At 36.5% G+C, this 22,340-nt stretch overlaps 1 protein-coding gene across 1 annotated transcript; it reads right to left on the bottom strand.

The window, feature by feature from the left end:
• Positions 1 to 4,205: 4,205 nt before the first annotated feature.
• Positions 4,206 to 10,361, bottom strand: LOC133330674 (uncharacterized). Its single transcript, XM_061539085.1, has 9 exons — positions 9,817 to 10,361; positions 8,951 to 9,067; positions 8,432 to 8,864; positions 8,250 to 8,366; positions 7,791 to 8,182; positions 7,579 to 7,723; positions 7,363 to 7,512; positions 7,129 to 7,306; positions 4,206 to 7,066 (listed from the first exon to the last, which is right to left on the bottom strand). The coding sequence occupies exons 1-9, from the start codon at positions 10,359 to 10,361 to the stop codon at positions 4,206 to 4,208; spliced, it is 4,938 nt and encodes a 1,645-aa protein (XP_061395069.1).
• Between the last annotated feature and the right edge of the window lie 11,979 nt (positions 10,362 to 22,340).

The following is a 22,340-nucleotide window of genomic DNA, read 5'->3' as shown; positions in this document are numbered from 1 at the left end:
ATAACAAAAATTTTTTGTAAATTATTTTTCTTCTTTTTTAAATCTTTAATTATATATGTGCAAAGTTACAAACATTATCAAGCATTGGTATTGATTTACCAGCCCATTGAAAATATTGAAAAATTAAAATCGAGAATTGGTGGGGTTGCCCTAAATCAGGACTAAATGAAAATATATTCCTTCGATATGTACGGGCAGATTTTATTCAGTGGTAAAAGCTACTAAATTATTTATATTTAGTTCCCTGCCTGCAAAACCCATCAATATAAGTTGTAACATCCATAGTTACATCTTGAGACCGATGTGCAGCTGTCGAAAATATAAATTTTAATTTGTTGAAAATATGCCAATCGCCATATGTATATAACATTTTATGGAATTTATTTTACATTTTGCCGACACATATATGGGCAATATTGCCAATTTTTTAACATAGCTGAAGCGGAGGTTCACCTCTTTATAAAACTCCTTGTACATTAAAACTTTTTATCGGGTTAACCTACTTTATGAGGATTTATTTGACGTATATGCAAAGGAATTGACAATTGAAACCCACTGGCTTAACGAAATCCGGTTAAATGTAAACGTACTATAACTCGGGAATTACTTAAGTATATGAAAAAAGTGAAAAGTTTTGGGTTAATTAGTCTGTCGCTGCAAACTGTTCATGATATTGACCTCCAAACTTTATTTGGTGGAAGCTGTGTCTACTTAAATGTAAAAAATGTGTAAAAACAGGTTGAGGCGAACCAGTTTTTTATGTTCTCTATCGATTTGTGACTAAGCCACTCATTTCACGGTCTTGGTGTCAAAGTAAAACTAGAAGCCAACAAAATGGGGACTACGCCACTTATGTATCATTTTTCAAAATTTTAACTGCATCTACCTTTAAATGATGCTGACATTTTGAAGCTCGATTTTGAATGTCTTTTGAATTCTACTTTTAGCTTTAATACGCAAATAGGAATTTCTAAAAATTGATTATAAGATTATTGTAGTCGCGAATCTGAGTAATTTGATATGTATTTTGTGTATGTAGTATGCACAGCTTCAGAATAATACTCTTCCGATGGTGAACATTTTGTGCGATCAAATTTCTAAAAAACCTATTTTCGGGCCAAATTTTTAGATCTGTCAACTGAATGATATGGGTAACCGCGATCAATAAGGTTTTTTACGTTTCGGATGATATAAAATATTCTTCGTGAAAATCCATCTATTAGAACGGCGGGAACTGACCTTCCAAAAACACGAAATGTGGCAAAAAATGTTTTTGAAAATATCACGGATTTATTTGCGTTTTCTGTGGATCATTTCCGGAGTTTTCGGAATTTATTCGCTTTTTACGATTCTTTGGGTACTTCAATGCAACGTGTGGCACATCTTAGCCGTCAAATGAAATTTCGCAAAATATATATGGATTGCACATCAAATGATTTTGAGAATTACGTGATGTAGACGCAATTTAAAATGTATATTTCATAATATTATTTTATTTTAAGATGTATTCCTATTTATAGAACCCTAAGATTTATCGGAAGGGTCTTGATATAATCCGCAGGGCGTATACTTATACACAAAAAGTGATTACTATATATATCAATTTTTCGGCGTAATTCGGGTAAAATAGCAGAATAACCCCAACATTTTTTCTGAAATTTCTGGTATAAAATTTAGTCTGTTCCCGTACTGCAAGAATCTACTACTTTTTACTACGATAACGAAAATTCGAAGAAAATAGTAAAATCTTGTAGATTCTTGCAGTACGGGAACAGACCAATTAAAAAAATAAATATGATGGCATTATTTTTTCGAACCAAAAACAAATAATTTTCCTCAATATCTTGTTTTGTTGTCGCTGTAATTTACAAACCGCTACACGGACTTGTGTGATTTTGATATCATTCGATTCATCATGGTGTTTAGATTATGTAGATATTTTTAAATTAATTTTTAGGTGTGTGTATTAATATTAATATAATGAAAATATTGATGTAATCTGCTAATTCTTTTTTATTTTTCTCATATTTCGCGAAGATGTGCAACTTTATCGCGATTATTATAATATATTCATATTCTTATTTTAAGGAGGAAGATCTATATCAACGTTTTGGTCAATATAATAAACGGCGTAATTTTAAGATTTTTTTCTTATGCCCAAAATTAAAACCTCGATAACTTTTGCGCGCATCAACCAAAAATTTGATTGCGAACGGTTTCGGAGTCAGAACATTTTTCTGTATATGTGTACCAAAATTCATTGATGTGCCACAAAAACAAAAAAAGCTGGTTTTTTGAAAATGGAATATTAAAAAATTGGCAATATTGCCCATATGTATATTTTCACCCTTGGTTTGTGGAGGAAGTCTTCGAAGTTATACACAGGTTTTGTTATTCATTTTATATAAGGTATATGTTTAATTACAGATGTTTCGGATTTTATGTTGATATATAATATTGACCCTTTTTTGTAGGATGTACCAGAGGGCAGACGGGTCTCACATTCAGACTTGATCTGGGTTTGGTAAAGATAATATTTTGTGCAAAATTTGTTTCAAATCGAACATTTAATGCGCCTAATATTGGACTTATAAATATTGCAAATGTTGACCATGGTCCCATCTTCGGACTTGATCTAGACTTTGAAAAGATAGCAGATTGTGCAACGCTTAGTTCAGATCGGGCATTCCATTCGCCTGATATTGAATTTATAAATATTGAAAATGTTGACCCTTTGTGGTGGAGGTACCAGAAGGAGTGGATCAATGGGTCCCATCTTCAAACTTGTTCTATTCTTGGTAAAGAATAGAAGGTTGTGCAAAATTGGGTTCAAATCGGATAGTCCGTTTGCATGTTATTATAAAATTAATTTTCAGCACAATTTTGAACATTTTGTGGGGGATAAGGCTGAGGGTATAAAAAATGGATAAGTATGTGATGAAGCCAACAAATCGTACCAAATTTCATTAAAACACAACTCATAAATGGATACTCAGTAATCTGAGCTTGAATTTATTTATTTTTGATTTTATTTTAATATTCTGGTTTTGTCGGCCAAAGCACAAGCCGTCAATTGGGGTTAAGGTTAAATTCATATTTTGTATTTTTTCGCTTAATCGTAATTTGTTAAATACAATATTTAATATTTGATGAAAGGTTACTATTTAAGTGTATTAATTTTTGGTTTATGAATAACTGGGTTACGTTATTTCAATATTGGTTTTTATAGTAGAATAATTTAAATACTAGAATTTTAACTATATATATGTATGTGGGGTGTATATGTCTGCATTGCCTGTAATATATGTATCATTAGCTGATATGGCTTTTTATGAAACTTATTATAATTATTTAAAAAGTAAACATTCGGATTTTCTTGAGCGTGTGAGTGATATCGATACCTTTCAACTCCAAACAATAGTTTGGGGCTGCACAAAGTAAAACAAAATTATCATAATATATTTAAACTAAAACGATATAACAAATTGTCAATATAAAAGCGAATTGTGTAAATATTCAAACTTTAACAGAGATATAATCGCACATTATAAACAATTGCTCCTTCGGATGGCAATTCCTTAAATTACAAATGAAATACTAGGATGTAATGGAAAACGTTGAATGGGTTCGACATTGGGACAGTTGCAGATACAAATGTGCTTATGTGGGTGCGAGCGAGATTCCATATAGATTTAATAAATGGTTTCATAATGTTCCCATATGAAACTAGATTCATTATCACAAGTCAAAATTTTGATTATTGGTTGGTCAATGGTTGGTTTCAATTTCATTTTATTATATTATTGTATATTAAATATGTATGTAAATTAAATTAAAACGAGTCAACTAGATGCCATGCAAAATGGGAATATTTTAACGAATATTCACTAACGAAAAACACTCCATTCCCTAGAGATAGACAATTCCTTAGGAGATTATTGATTCGGGTTAGTAGATTAATAAGTGTAAATAGCTTGAGCCGTATTTTCGATTAATATGATTTGTAATCTAAGCACGTGTATATGCATTTTGGTGAGAAGAAGATGTCATATCTACTATTTAGGATTTAGAAAATGAGCGGACACGCTACTTTCTGACCTGTAACAAAGTAAGAATAAGTAGTTGAAGTTATAAATAGTTTACATCAAGAGTGGTAGATGATATGTGGGAAGGGTGGCAATGGGGTCTTGGTTGAGGAGGGGGCTCTAAGGAGAGAATACCCTAAGACTGCGCAGCAGAGTTGCCAGGACATTGGCCAAGCATTCCGCTTGCAGTGCCAATTGCCCTGCATTGCCCATTTGCACACCAACCAGTTCACGGAAACTTGATTCGACATCGTGCACTTTCAGGACAATGTTTCTTGTTTGGAGTGGTGCAGATGTATGTCGTGTCATGTCCTGCGTCAATTCGGTTATTCTGCGTATTGCTGTAAGACAGGAGGTTAAGTGTTCTGGTAATGTCGTCGAAAGTGTAGAGTCTGACATAGCTACGACCAGATATTTTGAGGCGGTTACTAAGACTAATGTTTGCTCTGTTAATTCGTTGCGAGCTCTTTGGAATTTCTCCTCATCTATGCTCGACCCACCACCTGCGGCCTGGGCCGCCGTACATTGGGCAGCTACTTGATCCAGCTTCACTAATAGCCCCGCCATAGCAACATCTGTCTTGGCCAGCAATGCTTCGGCGTCAATTACATGACCGTTTTTTATGATCAGCTTAGTACCGGTTGTTGGAATGGGTCGTGATAGCGTTGTATGCATGTGGCTTAGCGGGCTGCCATTGTTATTTTTTCTACTCGATTGGGGGGAATTCAAGAGTGGATAAGGCGATGGCTGTGCTGGTCGCTGTTCTCGGCTTGTTGGCGAATACTGGTGGTTTAGATGCTGACTTGATAATGTGAATGAACTTTGAGATGACAATACTAGAGGACTATGCACGGTGGAATTGTTGGATGAGGGGTGGTAGTTCCTGCTTTGATGTGGTATTGGTAGAGGATGCGCGGATGTTTTCACGTCAATGGCACCATGGTGATTCGTAGGTAAAGGACTCTTCCTTAGGGTTGGTCTCGTAGCTATTGGAGGCAATGGGGGTTTTTTTGGGGCCAAGGGACTCACCATAGGTGACATAAGAGTTCGGTCACCTTCGCGTTCCTCATGTGCATTGGGGCGAATGTTGTTTACAATTGTGCGTGGTGGCAGCAGAGGTGGGGATTCTTCGGGCACGTGGGACTGATGCCCGCTTCGTTCAGGCACTGGGGATGGAGAAGATGATATCTTCTTTGGTGAAAAACGTTGTAAGAGTTCCACGCTCTTTGGTGGTCTTGCAGGTGCTGCTTGGTCAAGTGACTGCGATCTCGGAGGCAATTTCAGTTTTACTGTATTCTCGTCGCTGGTGTTGCCGGCGTCGTCTTTTTTCGACTTTGGGCAACAGGAAAATTTACTCTTTCTTTCCACGGTGGCATATTCAATAACATGGCCCTTATTATCCTCCACAATATTCGGAGGTGATATTGACCGTTCATTCCTCTTCAAACACGATGAATTACTGTATAGACTTTCAGCGGGAATAGTAACGTTGTTATCCAACGGTTTTTCCGTTTCATCCAGATTAGGGGGTGGTGGTATAATGAATGACATTATTTCTTCCGGGGTTAATTCTTTTGCTGGTGTGGCCTTATGAGTTGGGGGTGCTACTACAACCTTCTCTAAAAATGTATCTAAATCTTGGTCGCCTATATCAGACAATGCTTTTTTACTAAAATCACCAAAGCCTTTTGGTGCTGCATTTAGCAAGGACAGTGCATCAAGTTCGTCCGGCGTCTGCGGTGGAGGTATGGCACGGAGATCAATCAAATCACTATCTGTCTCAATAAAAGTGTCTTCTCTTATTTCGAAACCATATATCTCGGATAGTTTTTTAGCTGCTGTGTCAGTGTCTTGATTCTCATTATCAACATTGCTTATTTCCTTTAGTTGTTTCAAATACTCCTTGAGATTATAGTCCTTTGTTTCCAGTCCAAAATTATTGCTATCTGGGCTATGCAAGCCAAAACTTGAGCGGTATGCTAGATTTTGTTTATGATACGACTTGCCATTGGTGTTGAGCAACGATGGCCTTCGTGCTGTGGGGGAATTTGTGGGAGAAGCGATAGACTCTGAGTCACTCTCACTTTGTGAAAAATCTCCTAGTGCTTGCAAATTACTTAGTAATTGACTGAAGCCATTAACTTTTCGCTCCGGCCTGGGACTGGATGTATCTGAAAGTGTGGGTTTCTTTCGCCTTATTTCCGCGGGCTTCTCCCCGATGGAAATGAGGCCTTGTGTAATGCCCGTCAAGTCATGGTTGATTGTTTCAGCCAATAACACTAAGGAGTCGCTATGTTTCAGAGAACCTTGTTGCGGGGGAGTTTCTTCATTGGAGGACAACTTACTGCTATTTAAACTGTCACAGTCGCTGTCAAATTCGATCACACCCGTTGCATTTACGGACCCACTATTCAGGCCAATAGTTGAGCTTTGCCATGAAGCGTTGTATGCAGTGTTTGTGGAAGCAGATCTGCTAAAGTCATGCCCTAGCTCGTCCTGTTCGTTCAAATACTGTTCTGAGTTTTCAACCATTTTCTGCATTTCTTGTACACGTCTAAGAACTTCCTCATTTTTGGATTGAGAACGGTCGCCACAGTTACTGCCGCCACCGCTGCTATCGCTCATTCCCGAATCTTTGGCTTCCTCCAATAACTCCGTGGCCATGACACTGTGAATGTCAACATCCATTGCTGTTGTTGACAATAATGACATGTTGGCAGGAGAGTTCACGACTGACATATGGTTTGTGTTGGTCAGAACATCGGTGGATGCTCCTTCACCCATTGTGTTGGCATCGCCTTCTACATGGACTTTGCTAGGGTGATAAGGAGGTGGAACAATAAAGCTCATGCTATGAGCTCTACTGTGAAAAGGCGCTAGATAACTCCATGATGCGGGTACAACAGTGTGCTGGGCCAAATACGATGGGGCATTATCCTCATCCTCTGGTTCTCGTTCTCGCGAGACTGGAAGAGGTTTACCTTAAATGAAGAAATCGATTGAATTAGTGAACTGAGGCGGGTCGTGTACAAAACACGCTTACCTGACATTAGTCTGTAATAGCCGGCCAGACATAGGGAAAATTCGCAAGCATCTCGGTCCTCCATAAAAAATTTTACAAAGCGATCGCCTTGCATATAGACACTTACACTGCAAGTTACATCGTCTTCTCTAACAACAACGACGTGGCTGAAGTCTTCAATGGATGATATTGCTTGGGGCTACAGAAGAATGTTCTAATTAGGAATCGGCTTCGTTTTTATTGATAGAAACTTACAACCGAATTTCTGGCACTTGATATCTGACTTAGGCCAAACCTGGGACTTACAAGGAGTACCCTTTCCACTCCTTCCCGTTGGTTGGTGCTAAAACACTTTGCTCCGTAACTAGGCAAGCTGGCTATTATATCCAAGTAGTGCAATTTGGCCTTAAGGAGACAAAAGGTGGTATAATGTCAATAGTGTTCGGAGTAGCATTACCATATGTTACTTACCTGCAGCTGTGTTAATACTTTGCCCGACGATCCCGTCATCTCGGCATTCATTTTAAGGAAATGTGATATCAATCGCCTCAATTCCTTTCGTTTCATACCTTCGGACAATGTAGCAGGCAAAAATCTTTCTAGTCCGAACTCTCGCCTATGGTTTTTTTGAAAACGGATAGCGTATTAGGACGTGAGGAAGAATACAATTCTCTTTCACTTACTCTACGACTTTAACCGTCAATTTGGATGGATGCACGCCATTGGCCAGGGCATGCTGGTGCATGTGTAGGGCAGCCAAACGCAAAGCGACATCGGGCTGCAGCTCGGGAGCAAATCTCTCCTGGGAAACATCGTTACAACATTGCATGTACAAGTAATCAAGGGCGTTGAGATCCTTTTGAGCTAAATCGGCTGCCGACATGGGTACAAATGTCACTCGAAAAAGACAGCGCAATTTGTGGGCACCCGGCCTTGAGGCAATTTTTGCTAGGGATTCTTCCGGATCAAGCAGAGTGAGTTTGTTGCGCTTTAGGCTTTTAACGTGTTCCAAGACGAGACTAAAAATTTCTCCCGAAGTGAAACATAATTTGTCCAACAGCGAGGTGACCACGTCCTGTTCATGTCCAAGAATCATTGACTATCAAAAATATATAGGGATAAAATTAAAATGTGGCATTTACCTGTACTGTGGTGGTAGCGTCATATTTAAATGATTTAGTCTGTCCATTTTCTAGGAAAACCTTTAAAACATTTGCCATTGGTGGAACGCAAATGTCACCTAGCGAAAATGCAGATGGCTAGAACAATAAAGAACATGGACATTGAATCTATTAAGAAACATGAGGATTAGTTTGGTGTCTACCGGAAATAAGGGAGCGCCATTCACACACACGCTTTCAGCGAAACGAACTCGACTGGGTCTTGACTTGAGCTTGGCCTTTTTGCCGGCCGACAGCAAGGTCGATTTTCTACCAGGTGTTCTGTTCGGTACAGGTTGGCATACCAAGAGGGTCACCTGAGCATCACAAGCCCTCACCAATTGTATTACCCGATCCCTAGGTGCGTCCATGACATCTTCTCCGTTAACAGCAAGAATGTGATCGCCAGGTTGGAGTTTATTCATACTCGGACCATCCTCCGTGACAAAACGAACAATCACAGGCCGTTCGCTGCCAGCAACAAACCCAAAGCCCATAGTGGGACTCCTTTGCAGAACGACCACTCTTGGTTCCGGTGGCTTCTCATCCCAGTTTATGCATTCTGGCGATTCATACGTCGAGGTCTTGTTCAAGTGACTATAGAAATAACGACAACCACGACAATATTTCAACATTCATATATATTGGACTCAAACGGAGATGTATTATAATTTCGAACTTACTTTATAAAATATGTTCGGCCCCTTGAATCAATAGCTCTCTCCCAGCCATAGGGGAGTTTCTCGCTTTTACTCCAATCCTCACACGATGGCAGCCAGCCCGCTGTCTGTGTTACATGGCTAGATGATGGAAACAGTTAATTTTATTTGCTCGAGTCAGTTTTTTAACAAGAAGGGCAATACTGAGAAGGCTAACTACATACATATTCTATATGGGCGCAACTATTCTACTACCGCAGTGGTTTCAATCATCCAACGTGCACAAGGTTTACATTCATGTGTTTCTATTGATTTGTGTTCGTTAACGATGGATGAATGAATGCATCATATCTTGGGCCGGCCAAGGGATGATTGTGCATCCAACATAAATAAGTCTGCACATGCCATATAAGCACTGGACTGGTGTCGCTGATTACCTGCTGCTTGTCAATGAAGTGGATAATTAATTCAATTGCAATTTTTATTTACAACGAGCTAGTTTTGTCGCTTCGTCGCCCTCAACTAAGTGGAAAATGACTTAAATCAATTAGGTGTAATTGGGTTTGAGCATTGTTCGCTCGGTCTATGAAATTAATCCAATGTTGTTGACTGATTGCTTACCCAAGGGCACAGCAAAATATGACTTAACATATCTACGAAGCACATAGAACCATAGTTTTTTTGTTCTACCAAAGACAGGTATCTGTTGCGACGTCTGCTGTACCGTTTAGGTATCTCAAACATCTATGAATGCAGAAAATGTTTTCTCTGACCGACCTCTGACATTTTAGATGCATTTAGGAAATAGTTTTAGCGCAATTTGTGTTTCTTACTTGGATGATTTATAAGTTTGTGCAGGAGGGCAGATAAAATTGACTGTGACTACTCACTTGCAATAATAGAGTCGACCGTCCTTGCCCAAATGTGCAGTCCAGCCATGTTTAAGAGTAGCCTGCAAGGTTTCCAGATGACGGTCTATTTCAGTCCAAGTGCCGATTATGGCTGGACTTGTGGCTGACAATGCTCCTACACTGGCACTAACATTCCCATTGGTTACGAATGCCGTTTTCGGTCCGTCCGTGCAGCGGCCAGATGTTGTTGTTCCTGTTTCACTCTGACTTCCGGGAGAATTACAGTGCAACATAGCACCAACGGTAGGTGTAGATGTGCCGTGTGTTTGCGGTGAATGTGATGCTGGAGTCGAAAGTGTTGAAGTAGGAGCGGATAGAGAAATGTGCCTGACTTGCGAAGGGTCTGTGTTCGGTACTGCTGATGTCGTCGCCGATAGATGAATGCCAACATTTTCCGTTTTCTTGTCCAAATTAATGTTGCCTTGTGTTAATGGAGTTCTTGTTAGTAAGGAATTGTTCGATTGTTTGGTATTAATTGTGGATGCATGAACGTCGCCATTCGAACGCCCAGAAGGCAAGAGCATCGTTGAATATCATTCGCTGTAAAATAAGGCAATTGCACATTATTTTTATTTGACTTTTTTTGTAAATTGTGTATTATGTGTTAATGTTTGAACATTTTTTGGTCTTTTCCCGAGCTGCAAGAATCTACTACATTTTACTATTTTTATCGATGTTAACGGTCAAAACTTGTTATTGTAGTAAAAATTGTACCGGTAAAAAGTTCTAATGTATATGCCGTTTTAGGCTTTTTAGAGTCACATTAGTGATGAAAAAACTAAAAAAATATTTATTGAAATTGAATTTGTGTATCGAATTCTGCGAGACGTTTTCCATTCTTTGAGCAGAAGTTACTGAGTAATTTTTAATGAAAAAGTAAATACGTACACCTAATTACCTAGTATCTGACACTTGCATTAACATAGAAATATCATTCTTGCCACGAGAAACCGACACATATTAAGCGGATATCTTTCACTGTTATTTATGGGAAAGTGTGACATTGTCCACCAGGGGGTAAAGCAGGGAAGACTATAGTTTCGGATCTCGCCACTGATCCTCATCAGGGATCCTCAGGGATATTCTCCCCAGAGAATACTTTTTCCATACTTTTCCCACTGCTATTTTTTCATAGTATATTAAGAATAATACTGTAAAATAACATTTTATTACACATTTAAGTTTATATCCATATAAATTATTATTCAACAATAATGTTGTTATTTCCTTAGCGAAGCACATTGTTAAACAGAAAGAGGCTTAACTCTAGTTTAGTAAAAACGATCAGATTTTTCTGAAATTTTTTTCAGAGATAGGTATTTTTACCCTAATTATGGGAATATCTTTTTTTGGGGGGACGTACCCGGTTATTTGACCCGGAAGTTCGGGTACGGGTACCCGGTTATATCTGGTTCTACCGATCCGGTTAATATAATATGGGTATCATTTTAAAGGTTTTAAAAATACCTTTCCATTGAGTGATAATACGATGGGGTTATCTCATTTTGGAGATATAGCCAAAAAACTGGGTTTTGGTCCCCGATTTTTTTGAAAAACTCCCTAAAAGTCGAACTTGGGTCCATTATAGTCCCTCTCCAACCCAGTCTCAAATGATAGACCACAATTTGCCTTTTTCAAAATGGTGCGAAATGTGGCTGTATCTGTTGTGGATCAAATGATATGGGCCTTAGAACCCTACAAAAACAAGGAAGTTCTGTCGCGTAGCCGGTGTTGGTATCTGTCCATAGGAGAAAGTCTTAAATAACCGGCCGAAGGCCGGCTACACAAAAAAATGTTCTATTTAGAAGGAGTTTCTGTCGCGTAGCCGGTGTTGGCATCTGTCCTTAGGAGAAAGTCTCAAATCGCCGGCCGAAGGCCGGTCACCCAAAAACACCATGCTATTTAAAAGGAGATTCTGTCATGTAGAAAGATTTTCCTTGTTTTTATAGGGTTCTAAGGCCTATATCTTTTGATCCACAATAGATACAGCCAAATATCGCACCATTTTGGAAAGGGCAAATCGTGGTCTACGACTTGAGTCTGGGATGCAGAGGGACTATAATGGGCCCAAGTTCGACTTTTAGGGAGTTTTTCAAAAAAATCGGGGACAAAAACCCAGTTTTTTGACTATATCTCCATCATATTACCACTCAATGGAAAGGTATTTTTATAACCTTTAAAATGATACCCATATTATATTAACTGGATCCGTAAATTTCAGAAAAATCTGATCGTTTTTACTAAACTAGAGTTGTTCCCAGAAAGAAATACATATTTCAATTTGCAAAGCAGTCATCCGACAATGGGTAACACGACCTAATCATAATCTTTTTTGCCAAAATAGGTGACGTGTGAGTAGAACAGAAATAGTGTGAGCACTTAATTTTGCATTAGTCGGTAAAAGTCGATTTTGAACAGTTTTGACTAAATCGAAAGATCGAAAAGTCGATTTTTTACTCAGAGGTAAAAATCGAAAAGTCGAAATGTCGACTTTTGCTCTCGTTTACGTATCCCTATGGGTAACACGACCTAATCAGAATCTTTACTGTCACCCGATAATGTTTGACGTGGGAGAAGAACAGATAAAGTGGGAACATTTCATTGGGAAGAGACATTTCCGGAAATCAGCGATTAATAACAAGTTAATGTTTGTTTTGTTGTAAAAATTTACTTGACAAACTGAACCTATTTCGACTAATTCAATAAGAATCGGTCAACTATTGTTCGGAAATATTTTCAAATAGCAACTACTCAAAGAATTGTGATAAAGCGTGCTTGCGAAAAAACTTCTCATCCGCAGTATATTTGTAATGTGTATCTATGACTTGAATAGACACATTTGTGTCACTGTATTGACACATATAATGATGCGATATTCGAAAACTAGTTTTTCAAAGCGCATTCAATATCAATGCCATCACATTAACTGTGTTTGCGGAGAGAATCTGCAATAGCACCAAATTCCAACTTCCTTTAACTATGAGAGAGCTGTGTTGCCGGCTTAAGGAGAGGCCACTGGCTGACACACTTCTAAATTGGGACATACTGCATACCGTCAGCTGAAGCCAATGAATAAAACTGGATTTTGTATAGTAATTGTATGGGTGTACAGAAGAGAGGGTAAGAGAAGTACATTTTTTTTCATATTGTTGGGATTGCATTAATATGTATACAGTCGAGTGCGCTTTTAACCAACACCGGTTATAGCAAACACATTTCACGGTCCTGAAATTTTAAGAAATGTTGCTCATAAAAATGTTTACTCTTATATCGAACTGCGGATATAGCAAACTCAGGTCAGGTTCATCAAACGAAACTTGAAGCAACTTAAAGAAAATGTTTCGCCTACGTTCAAATACATATTGTGCTTCGATTTCCGTTAAAATTAGTTAAAGCGATGTACACACCAATTCTTTTGAATGACATTTTGACTTACATTTCGATAAATAAAATATCAGTCCAAACTGATAGCAATAGCCTTAAGTTCAAAAAATTAATATGCAGATTTAGTAATTGTTACCGGACTTGAAATATAATTGTATGTATTTCGGAGACACGCAAAATTAAATACGGGGAGTCGAATTCTATAAACTTTAGCACTCGAAGGTACCTCAATTGGAAATATTAAAAACTTGAAAGGCGACTAAGCGCTCGCCATTAACCAAAATAGTGTACATGCAAACGTAATACATATGTACAAACGAAGCCCCATATGGGATGTCGATGTTACCAAATACGGATATCTTGGAAATTATTATTATGGAGTTGGAGCTAGCGTTATAGCCGCCGCTTTGGTTGCAGTGTATTTCATTCAGCGCGAACACATATGTATGTATGTTATGCACATTAGGGTTATGACTTTTTTAAAAGATTTTAAATTGTAGTAATAAATGAGCATTTGTATATTTATGAATTAAGTAAAGTTAATTCAATTTAATAATTTAAAAAGGTCACGCAAAATACACTTTGAAATTATGTTTTTTGTGAAAAAAGTTTTTTTTTAATCACACAAACCCAATACGGACAAAAGTCTTAAATGATGTTCAAATGATTTTGGGCGTGAGGTTTATTATAGAATCACCTAATTCTTAAATTTGTATATGATCGTATATGAGGTTGCAAAATAAACCTCATAACCCTATTGTAGATGCATACACTCGTACACATGTATTTGTATGTATTTATACTCCATCTGTATACAGCTAGTTTAATAGCAGGCATGCCGATGGTTACAATCAATCGTGCGTCACTAGCAAATAAACCAAATGTTGTCGTGCAAATAACTGGTTCTTTTGTGCACCTGATCAACTGCGTATATATGTACATACGTACACAGTTAGCCTGGCCGATAGCCGTTGGGATGTGAATAACATAAAAGGAACACAAAAGTATTTTAGCCCAATAGGCCTAATGGCTACGGTAATGCATGGCACAATTACAAAGGTACATTCCGTTGTTATGATCAGTATGTTTACACCCGAATTAAAATGATATACAATTGCCAATCAGATGTTTACAATTGTTCAAGTTTACAGTTTAATTCAGGTTTAGCAATTTTTTATATATTAAACTGCTCTCATTTGGTACTTGTATTCTGAAACCTAGGATAGTATTTGCAATTGTCTCGATGTAGTATAGGATCTGCAGAAAATCGTAATATTGAGTGCATTGATAAATCAGCTCGATGTTGCGTTTTGTTACCACAAGTAGACGATAACATCGACGCTTGACGTTTATGTGCGTTGCACTTCGCGATCATTGTGCGGAGTTTTTAAGGACCCCTTACTCTAGTCAGGAGAAAGATAATTATTTTGTCTATTTAGTTGAAAAGGTAATTGATACATAATTAAGTTGAAATTTAGTATAAAAAAAGAAACAAAAAGTTTGGGAAAATAAACTCTGATGACATGAATTAAGAATAGTGATGTATGAATGGGTTAATTCATGCACGAAGTTGTGAGGGCTTAAAACGTTGTTCAAATGACCGCCAGAACATTAGTGTCTACCATCGTTTACCGGTTACTTCCAATAATACCGATCGGAATTAGTATGAACCCATTGAAAGAGAACTCACCCGATATAGACTGTCATAATTTGCCCCTGAATAAAATGTAATAAAAGTAGCAAACGTCACTTATTAAAAGTAGCAAACGTATTTTCGCCATATACGGTCATATATATATATATATATATTTATTTATATAATATTCTTACACATTTCTAAATTTTGCCAGTAAGAATTTTTCAAAAATCAGTAAACAACTGCCAATAAATTTTCTCTCAACTTATTCTCATTTACAGAACTTGTAAACTCCGGTAACAATTTGTGCAAATAGCTACAAAGTATTAGGTTTGTCAATCGTGCCTATTTATAGGTAGTATTTATGTAAAAGGTAGCGTGCTATATTCTTGTGATTAATACCTATACAATTGAATAATAAGATATTCGATATCGGAGCAGGTTTTCGAGAGCATAAAAATAAATTCTCCGCTAGCAACGAAATCATACGATTGAAAAAATATGGTCGCCCATGTTGTACTTCATGTATTTTGACTACACTGCTTCCATCTTATTTTGGTTTTCTTTCAAGGGATTTACTTTACTGCCATCCAATTAAACCCAATTTTGCCCAATTGTCAAAAAGTTTCACTTTACATTGTATTTGGTACTTATGGCATAGCTGCTTTCAAACTTTCATTTGGCTTGTTCGTTTTCTTCTTCTGTGTGTATGTTATTGCAAATCGAAGACGACAATTGCCGTTTAATGGCCACATAAATACGAACGTCAACAAAGTACTGACCAAAACGATGGCCGGAATTGTTTCAAACCCATAACAAATCAGTTTGCCAAAGAAAGCTATGCATGCTTTCAATACTATTATGCTGGTCATTGGTATTTCGTAACTACTGTCCGATCGTCAATTTAAAAACCACCCCATTTTCCAAAAGACAATTCTGCCGCAAAATTCGATGACAAGTAAAACTTATAGCAGCTATATTTGGCGCTACTGTGAACGTGCCATTCCATATGTCACGCACGTACGCCACCTATACATGTGTGCCCAATGTTCGGAAGGTATACTCCGAAGAGTTAACGGAATGCATATTTAAGTGCCTACGACACCTAACTGATGTACTCAAAACATTATCAACTATTGTGGGATAATATTATTCAAATATTGCATATCACTTGGCAATGAAACCAGTACGCAACTGCTGAGGAATGGGGCTCGAAAGCTAATTTATTTCAGTGAGAATCTTCAACTTCAAACCGGAAATGTTGTGTGATATATAAACACAGCTCATTAGTTGCAAGACAGGCATTATTAACTCAAAAATCACGATTTTTGATTTATGCTGGTCTTGCAGCAAATAAGCGATTTATGTAAAAACTCGTGCTGAATATTGGACTTTTTCTGCATAGAGGTATTTTACTCATACTATGTCCACTTTGGTTAAAAAGTTACTCTAGAGGATTGATGTTCACCCATATGGGTGAACGTCCATGGTTAAAAAAGAATTGTATTTTCTCTTTACGTCTTTTGTTTTTGATAATGAATTCTCATTTTTAATATAAGTTTTACACTAAACTGCTCTAGAGTTATATCAGAGTTATATCTCGACTAGCTGAGTCGATCTAGACATGTATGTCCGTCCGTCCGTCCGTCTGACCATTATAATTTGTAAACACGATACAGGCCACAGTTATGGACCAATCTTCACGAAATTTTGCATGTAGGATGGGCTCAGCCCAATGAAGACCCCTATTGTTTTTGGTAAAGATCCGTTAATGTCTGATTTTCTGGCCGCTTCAGAGGCCGCAATTATGGCCCAAACTTCGCGTATGGGCCATAATTGTCGTATGTTCTCGGATATGGGAGTTACACATAAATATGTACAGGTGCTTACGTATTCAGATATTATTTTGTAACCCATTACCACAGAGATTATATTTTCGTGGAAGTTGTGTAGGGTATCATATGGTCGGCACCGTCCGACTATACTGCTCCGCTCACTGGTTTATTCTTAAATTTCTTGTTTATTGAAAAGTTCAGTTTTTATTTAGACCTAATTTTAACATGCCAAATAATTAACATTGAGATGAATACAAAGTCGCCAACCGAATTACATAATAAATTAATTTTTAATTGAATATTTAATAACTATATTTGAATTTGTTTTAATTTATTATCCAGCCAATATCTAAGGGTTTCGATTAATCTTCCAATGAATTTACCTATAAGGTATAGCTTATAATACATATTTTATGTATAACTGAATCGCTAAATCATACCACAAATTTGCTTCCCCCATCAAATTCTAAGTTTAATTGTTCAAAATATCACGACAAGTTCACTCTATACTATTTTCTGACTAAAACATGGTGGCAGATATCATTTACATACATATGTCATTCTGAATTAACGAATATTTCTGATTGGAAAATCTTGTAATTCATGATAAAAAATAAAAAAATGTACACAAATGCAAACTTTGGACATCAAAAAAAAAAAAAAAAAAAAAAAAACAGTATGGAAAGTAGTAAAGTCGGGCTGGGCCGACTGTATGATACCCTTCACCACTTTGGGTATATTCTTATATATTCCTTCGAGGGAAATTGAAAATATGTCAACTTTATATATAACCTATGCTAAATTTCACTTCATTCGGACAGATAATTTATATTAACTTCAGTTCAAAGTTATGACAAATTTTGGGTCTTTAGTGCAAAATTTATTTGAATTTCACGAAAATTTACTCACATCATACTACACTCAGTTCAGTACGCTATGCTAAATTTCGTCCAAATCGAAAGATATATAGGGACTTTAGTGCACAATTTACATAAAATCGGAAGAAAATATATATGGGAGCTATATCTAAATCAGGACCGATTTTCAGGAAACTTAACATACATCATTCTAGACCTAATTCATTACGCTATGCCAAATTTCAAGCAAATCGAAAGATATATATATGGACTTTGGTACATCATTTACATTAAATTGGACGAAAATATATATGGGAGCGATATCTAAATCTGGACCGATTTTCTCGAAACTTGGCACACATCATTCTGGATCTAGTTCAGTACTCTGTGCCAAGCTTCATGCAAATCGAATGATATATAGGGACTTTGGTGCACCATTTACCTTAAATCGGACGAAACTATATATGGGAGCTATATCTAAATCTGAACCGATTTTCTCCAAACTTTGCACACATCACTCTGCGGCTAATTCAGTACTCTACGCAAAATTTCATTCAAATCGAATGATATATTGGGACTTTGGGTCACCATTTACCTTAAATCGGACGAAACTATATATGGGAGCTATATCTAAATCTTAACCGATTTTCTCTAAAGTTGGCACACATCATTCTAGACCTAATTCAGTACTTTATGCCAAATTTCATGCAAATCGAATTATATATAGGGACTTTGGTCCACCATTTACCTTAAATCGGACGAAACTATATATGGGAGCTTTATCTATATCTTAACCGATTTTCCCGAAACTAGGCACACATCATTCTGGACCTAATTCATTACGCTGTACCAAATTTCGTGCAAATCGAAAGATATATTGGGACCGTTTACATTAAATCGGACGAAAATATATATGGGAGCTATATCTAAATCTGAACCGATTTTTCCCAATTTCAATAGGGTTCGTCCTTGGGCTGAATAAGTGGCCTATGCCAAATTTCATCCAATTCGGATTATAAATGCGACCTGTACTTTGTTTACAATTTAACATCGACAGACAGACGGACGGACATGCATAAATCGACTCAGAAAGTTATTCTATGCATATTCTCAAAAGGAACCATGTGTCTATTTCGTTTCCTTTTGCCTGTTACAAACATATACACAAAGACATAATACCCTGTACCACAGAGTGGTGAAGGGTATAAAAAAAAACAATATTTAATATTATTTGCTGCAAATGATAATTTTTCGGTTTCTTCTGAAATGTTGCCACTACACATATTAGTAGGCTGTTCGGGTATTTATGTTTATCCATGCATTTTAAGTTTTTAATTTACTCACACCTTTCAAGGAAGAGAGGAACTTCTTGTTTGTTTGACATATGTAGTTTGACATAGAGAACCATTCTTCATTATAATAACTTAAAAATCACAATTTTTCAATTATGTCGGTCTTGCAGCAAATTAGCGATATGTCCTCACAATGCAATGATGTCTAAAATAAAACATTTTGAATTATACTCGATATTTTGTAACAATTTGTACAAGATCAGATTAAATTATGTCCTTTACACAATGGTTCAGTAAAAATAGTGTGAATTGAGAGAGCTATTTTGAATTACTGTTACAATTTTTATGTTACAACTGTTTTGTTTTAATTCCAATTACACGTAAAAATAATGTTGAATATACATGTGAACGTACATCACTGTCAAAATCCTATTCATTTTGCGGAAAGGCGGCGGGAAATGTAGGGCATACCGCGTCGCAAAAACAAAAACAATTCATTAAACAAATACGATGATGTAAACAAAAATTAAATAAATATGTAATTGTTAACATTGTTTCACCGGCAATTAATTGAAGATGTCGCACAGCCGCCCTAGTGCCACCGCTTCACTTCGCCTGCCTCTGTCACACGCCCAGCCAGACACCACAGTTAAACTAATGACTGAAAATGATAGTAAACAAAAGAGACTGTTGGTTGCTGACATAACAGTAGCCGACGAAACGACAACGAGTCGTGGACGACATAATACAAACAACAAAACAAAACATGTCTTCTCGACTATTTGAGTGTTTGGCGGAGTGTTGAGTCTTGGGACGGATCGGTACGGTACGGTAGGAAGCAAATGTACTTGGCTTAATTATGTAATATTTCGGATTGCTCGTAGCTGCAGCGGCAACAGAAACAATGGTGTCTGGTGAAAATTTCTTCCGCTGATGTCTTGCAGAGCTTTGTTTCATGACAATCATTTTTGTAATTGTTTCGAGCGGAGCTGTGATTAAAATATCTTGCTAGGGTTGTTGCAGGTTCCTTCACAACAACATTGGTGATGAATGGCATGCAATTGGATAATGTGGGTTACCATGACAGCAACACACCAAAATATATTAAAAATAAGAGCGAAACTGTAGTAAAAAGTAAATAAGAAAAATGTTTAGTTTGTGTCTGCTCCCGGACACAAAAACGGGTAAAACTTTTCAAATTTAATATCGAAAACGAAAACTTTTCACTAAAAAATTGAAAATTTGTTCAAATAATAGATGATTCTTGCAGCTTAATAGATATCTCCAGGGGATACTCATACCTATGTATCTATATTTAAGCTGACAGGCGCAGCGTCTTATATGATTTAAAGGACATCGAATTGAAATGTGAAACAAACAAACCTCTATCCTGCGTTTTTTATGGTTTTATATACCTGTGGTCACAATCGATAACCGCCTAAGTCGTGAATCATGATTTCGAGAAAAAACACTTTTCAAATACAGAATCGTTTCTGAAAAAATTAAGAATTTGGATTGAAAAAAAACTTTTTGTATAATCAAAGATTCTTACCAGCGCAACGTAAATAGCCCAAAAACACAAAGAAATTTTAATTTTTCTAGTAGAAACAAACATTATTCATTATTGCAAATAGAAAATACGATATTAGTGGACATAAGTCCACTTAATTTAATTTACCTGCGATAAATTAAATTAAGCGATTATTGCATATTGAAATTTACCATATAATGAAATTATGCCATTTTAAGTAACTAAAAATTCGATTAAAAATTCAAAATATTGAAATATTAATTTTTATATTCAGAAATTTTAAGCATAGAATCACTTTCTGAGTCGATTTACGCATGTCCGTCTGTCCGTCCATGTATTTTTGTGAACAAAGTACAGGTCGCATTTATGATCCGATTTATGATATAGCGCAATTATTTGGCCCAAGGACGAACCCTATTGAAATTGGGAAAAATCGGTTCAGATTTAGATATAGCTCCCATATATATTTTCGTCCGATTTAATGTAAATGGTGCACCAAAGTCCCTATATATCTTTCGATTTGCTCGAAATTTGGCACAGCGTAATGAATTAGGCCTAGAAGGATGTGTGTTAAGTTTCCTGAAAATCGGTTCAGTTTTAGATATAGCTCCCATATATATATTTTCGTCCAATTTAATGTAACTGGTGCACCAAAATCTTTCGATCAGCACGAAATTTGGCACAGCGTAATGAGTTAGGTCTAGAATTATGTGTGTTAAGTTTCGTGAAAATCGGTTCAGATTTAGATATAGTTCGCACATATATTTTTGTCCGACTTAAGGTAAATGTTGTACTAAAGTCCTTAATATCTTTCGGTTTGCACGAAATTTGGTACAGCGTAATGAATTGCAGAATGACATGTTCATGGATCCAATTTCATTTTACTGGTCCTTTAAAAATGCGATGTCTGTTAGGATTCATCTGTTGAATATGCCCAAAGTGGTGAAGGGTATCATATAGTCGGCTCCATCCGACTTTACTACTTTCCTTTCTGGTCTTTTTTGAACTGATTTTTACATCTCCGTTGAGTATAGATATGTCGTCTTTGGTTATTGAGTTAATACCACGTTGCAACACATTTATTATTTGAAAAGGAGCATCTACGTCTAAATTTTATACTATATTATATGCAATTTTCCAAAATTATTCTTTGTATATCTTTGCCATCTAATATCTTTCCAAGCGAATCTTTCCCCATCTTTCCCCATCCACATTAACTTTGTTTTCAATAAAAGAGAAAAATTTTAAAAATCTTCTGCTGTCATTTCGACGACATTTTTAGAACCTACACATCTAACAAAATTATACCAGTCGTGTGGATGGTGTATTTGAGTTATTTTCTTTTCGTCTCTATTACAAAGTGAAGAAAATTAAGTTTCTTCTTGAGAACATTTTTGACAAAACCTGCACTCTCATCAAAGCACTGTAGGAAATTTTTTGGCATACCTGTACCCTCTGACCTTCATATTTTTCGCGAATAAACTCTTTTAGGTGTGGTCGGAGCTTCGTTGAGAACTACATCTTCTTCTATATATGTAATATTCCCAGTCTCATCAGAAAGTGAGGCTCTGAAGTCGGGATCTTAGACAGAGTTATCACTGTTACGTCATCTTCACTACAAAATTAATGAGACTTTCATCGTTGACCTTGACTGACAAAACATTTCCATTCCCCACAAGAGACACGCGACTGCCATCATCAAAATCTTTTTATTAAAAAAAGCATTTAACTATGCAACCCATTTTTTGTTTTTGTTCTCTAACCTATGCAATTTTCTTCGATTTGTTTGTTTTTGAATTTATCCATACTTTATATATATATATATATATATATTAACTAAATCCAATTTTAATTTATTACCATATGCAAATTCTTAACTAAAATCAATTTTAAAGTGTGCTTTTATTGAAAAAACCTAACTGTATTTTGGGCCAAACCTAAGAGTATATGTCATTTGCAATTGTCTCT

The sequence above is a fragment of the Musca vetustissima genome, unplaced genomic scaffold (assembly GCF_032173495.1).
Source record: "Musca vetustissima isolate MV318-11 ecotype Yass unplaced genomic scaffold, APGP_CSIRO_Mvet_v1 utg335986, whole genome shotgun sequence".
NCBI lineage: Eukaryota > Metazoa > Arthropoda > Insecta > Diptera > Muscidae > Musca > Musca vetustissima.
Note: the sequence above shows the minus strand (reverse complement) of the source record. Positions and strands in the feature narration are given on the sequence as shown.

What these genes read in the sequence shown, in the direction of transcription:
- LOC133330674 (XM_061539085.1), bottom strand. Translation starts at nt 10,361, where the DNA reads ATGCTCTTGCCTTCTGGGCGTTCGAATGGCGACGTTCATGCATCCACA. An exon ending in GGCCGAACATATTTTATAAA is followed by an intron (nt 8,865 to 8,950) that starts GTAAGTTCGAAA and finishes TTATTTCTATAG; the next exon opens with TCACTTGAACAAGACCTCGA. An exon ending in CTATTACAGACTAATGTCAG is followed by an intron (nt 7,067 to 7,128) that starts GTAAGCGTGTTT and finishes TCTTCATTTAAG; the next exon opens with GTAAACCTCTTCCAGTCTCG.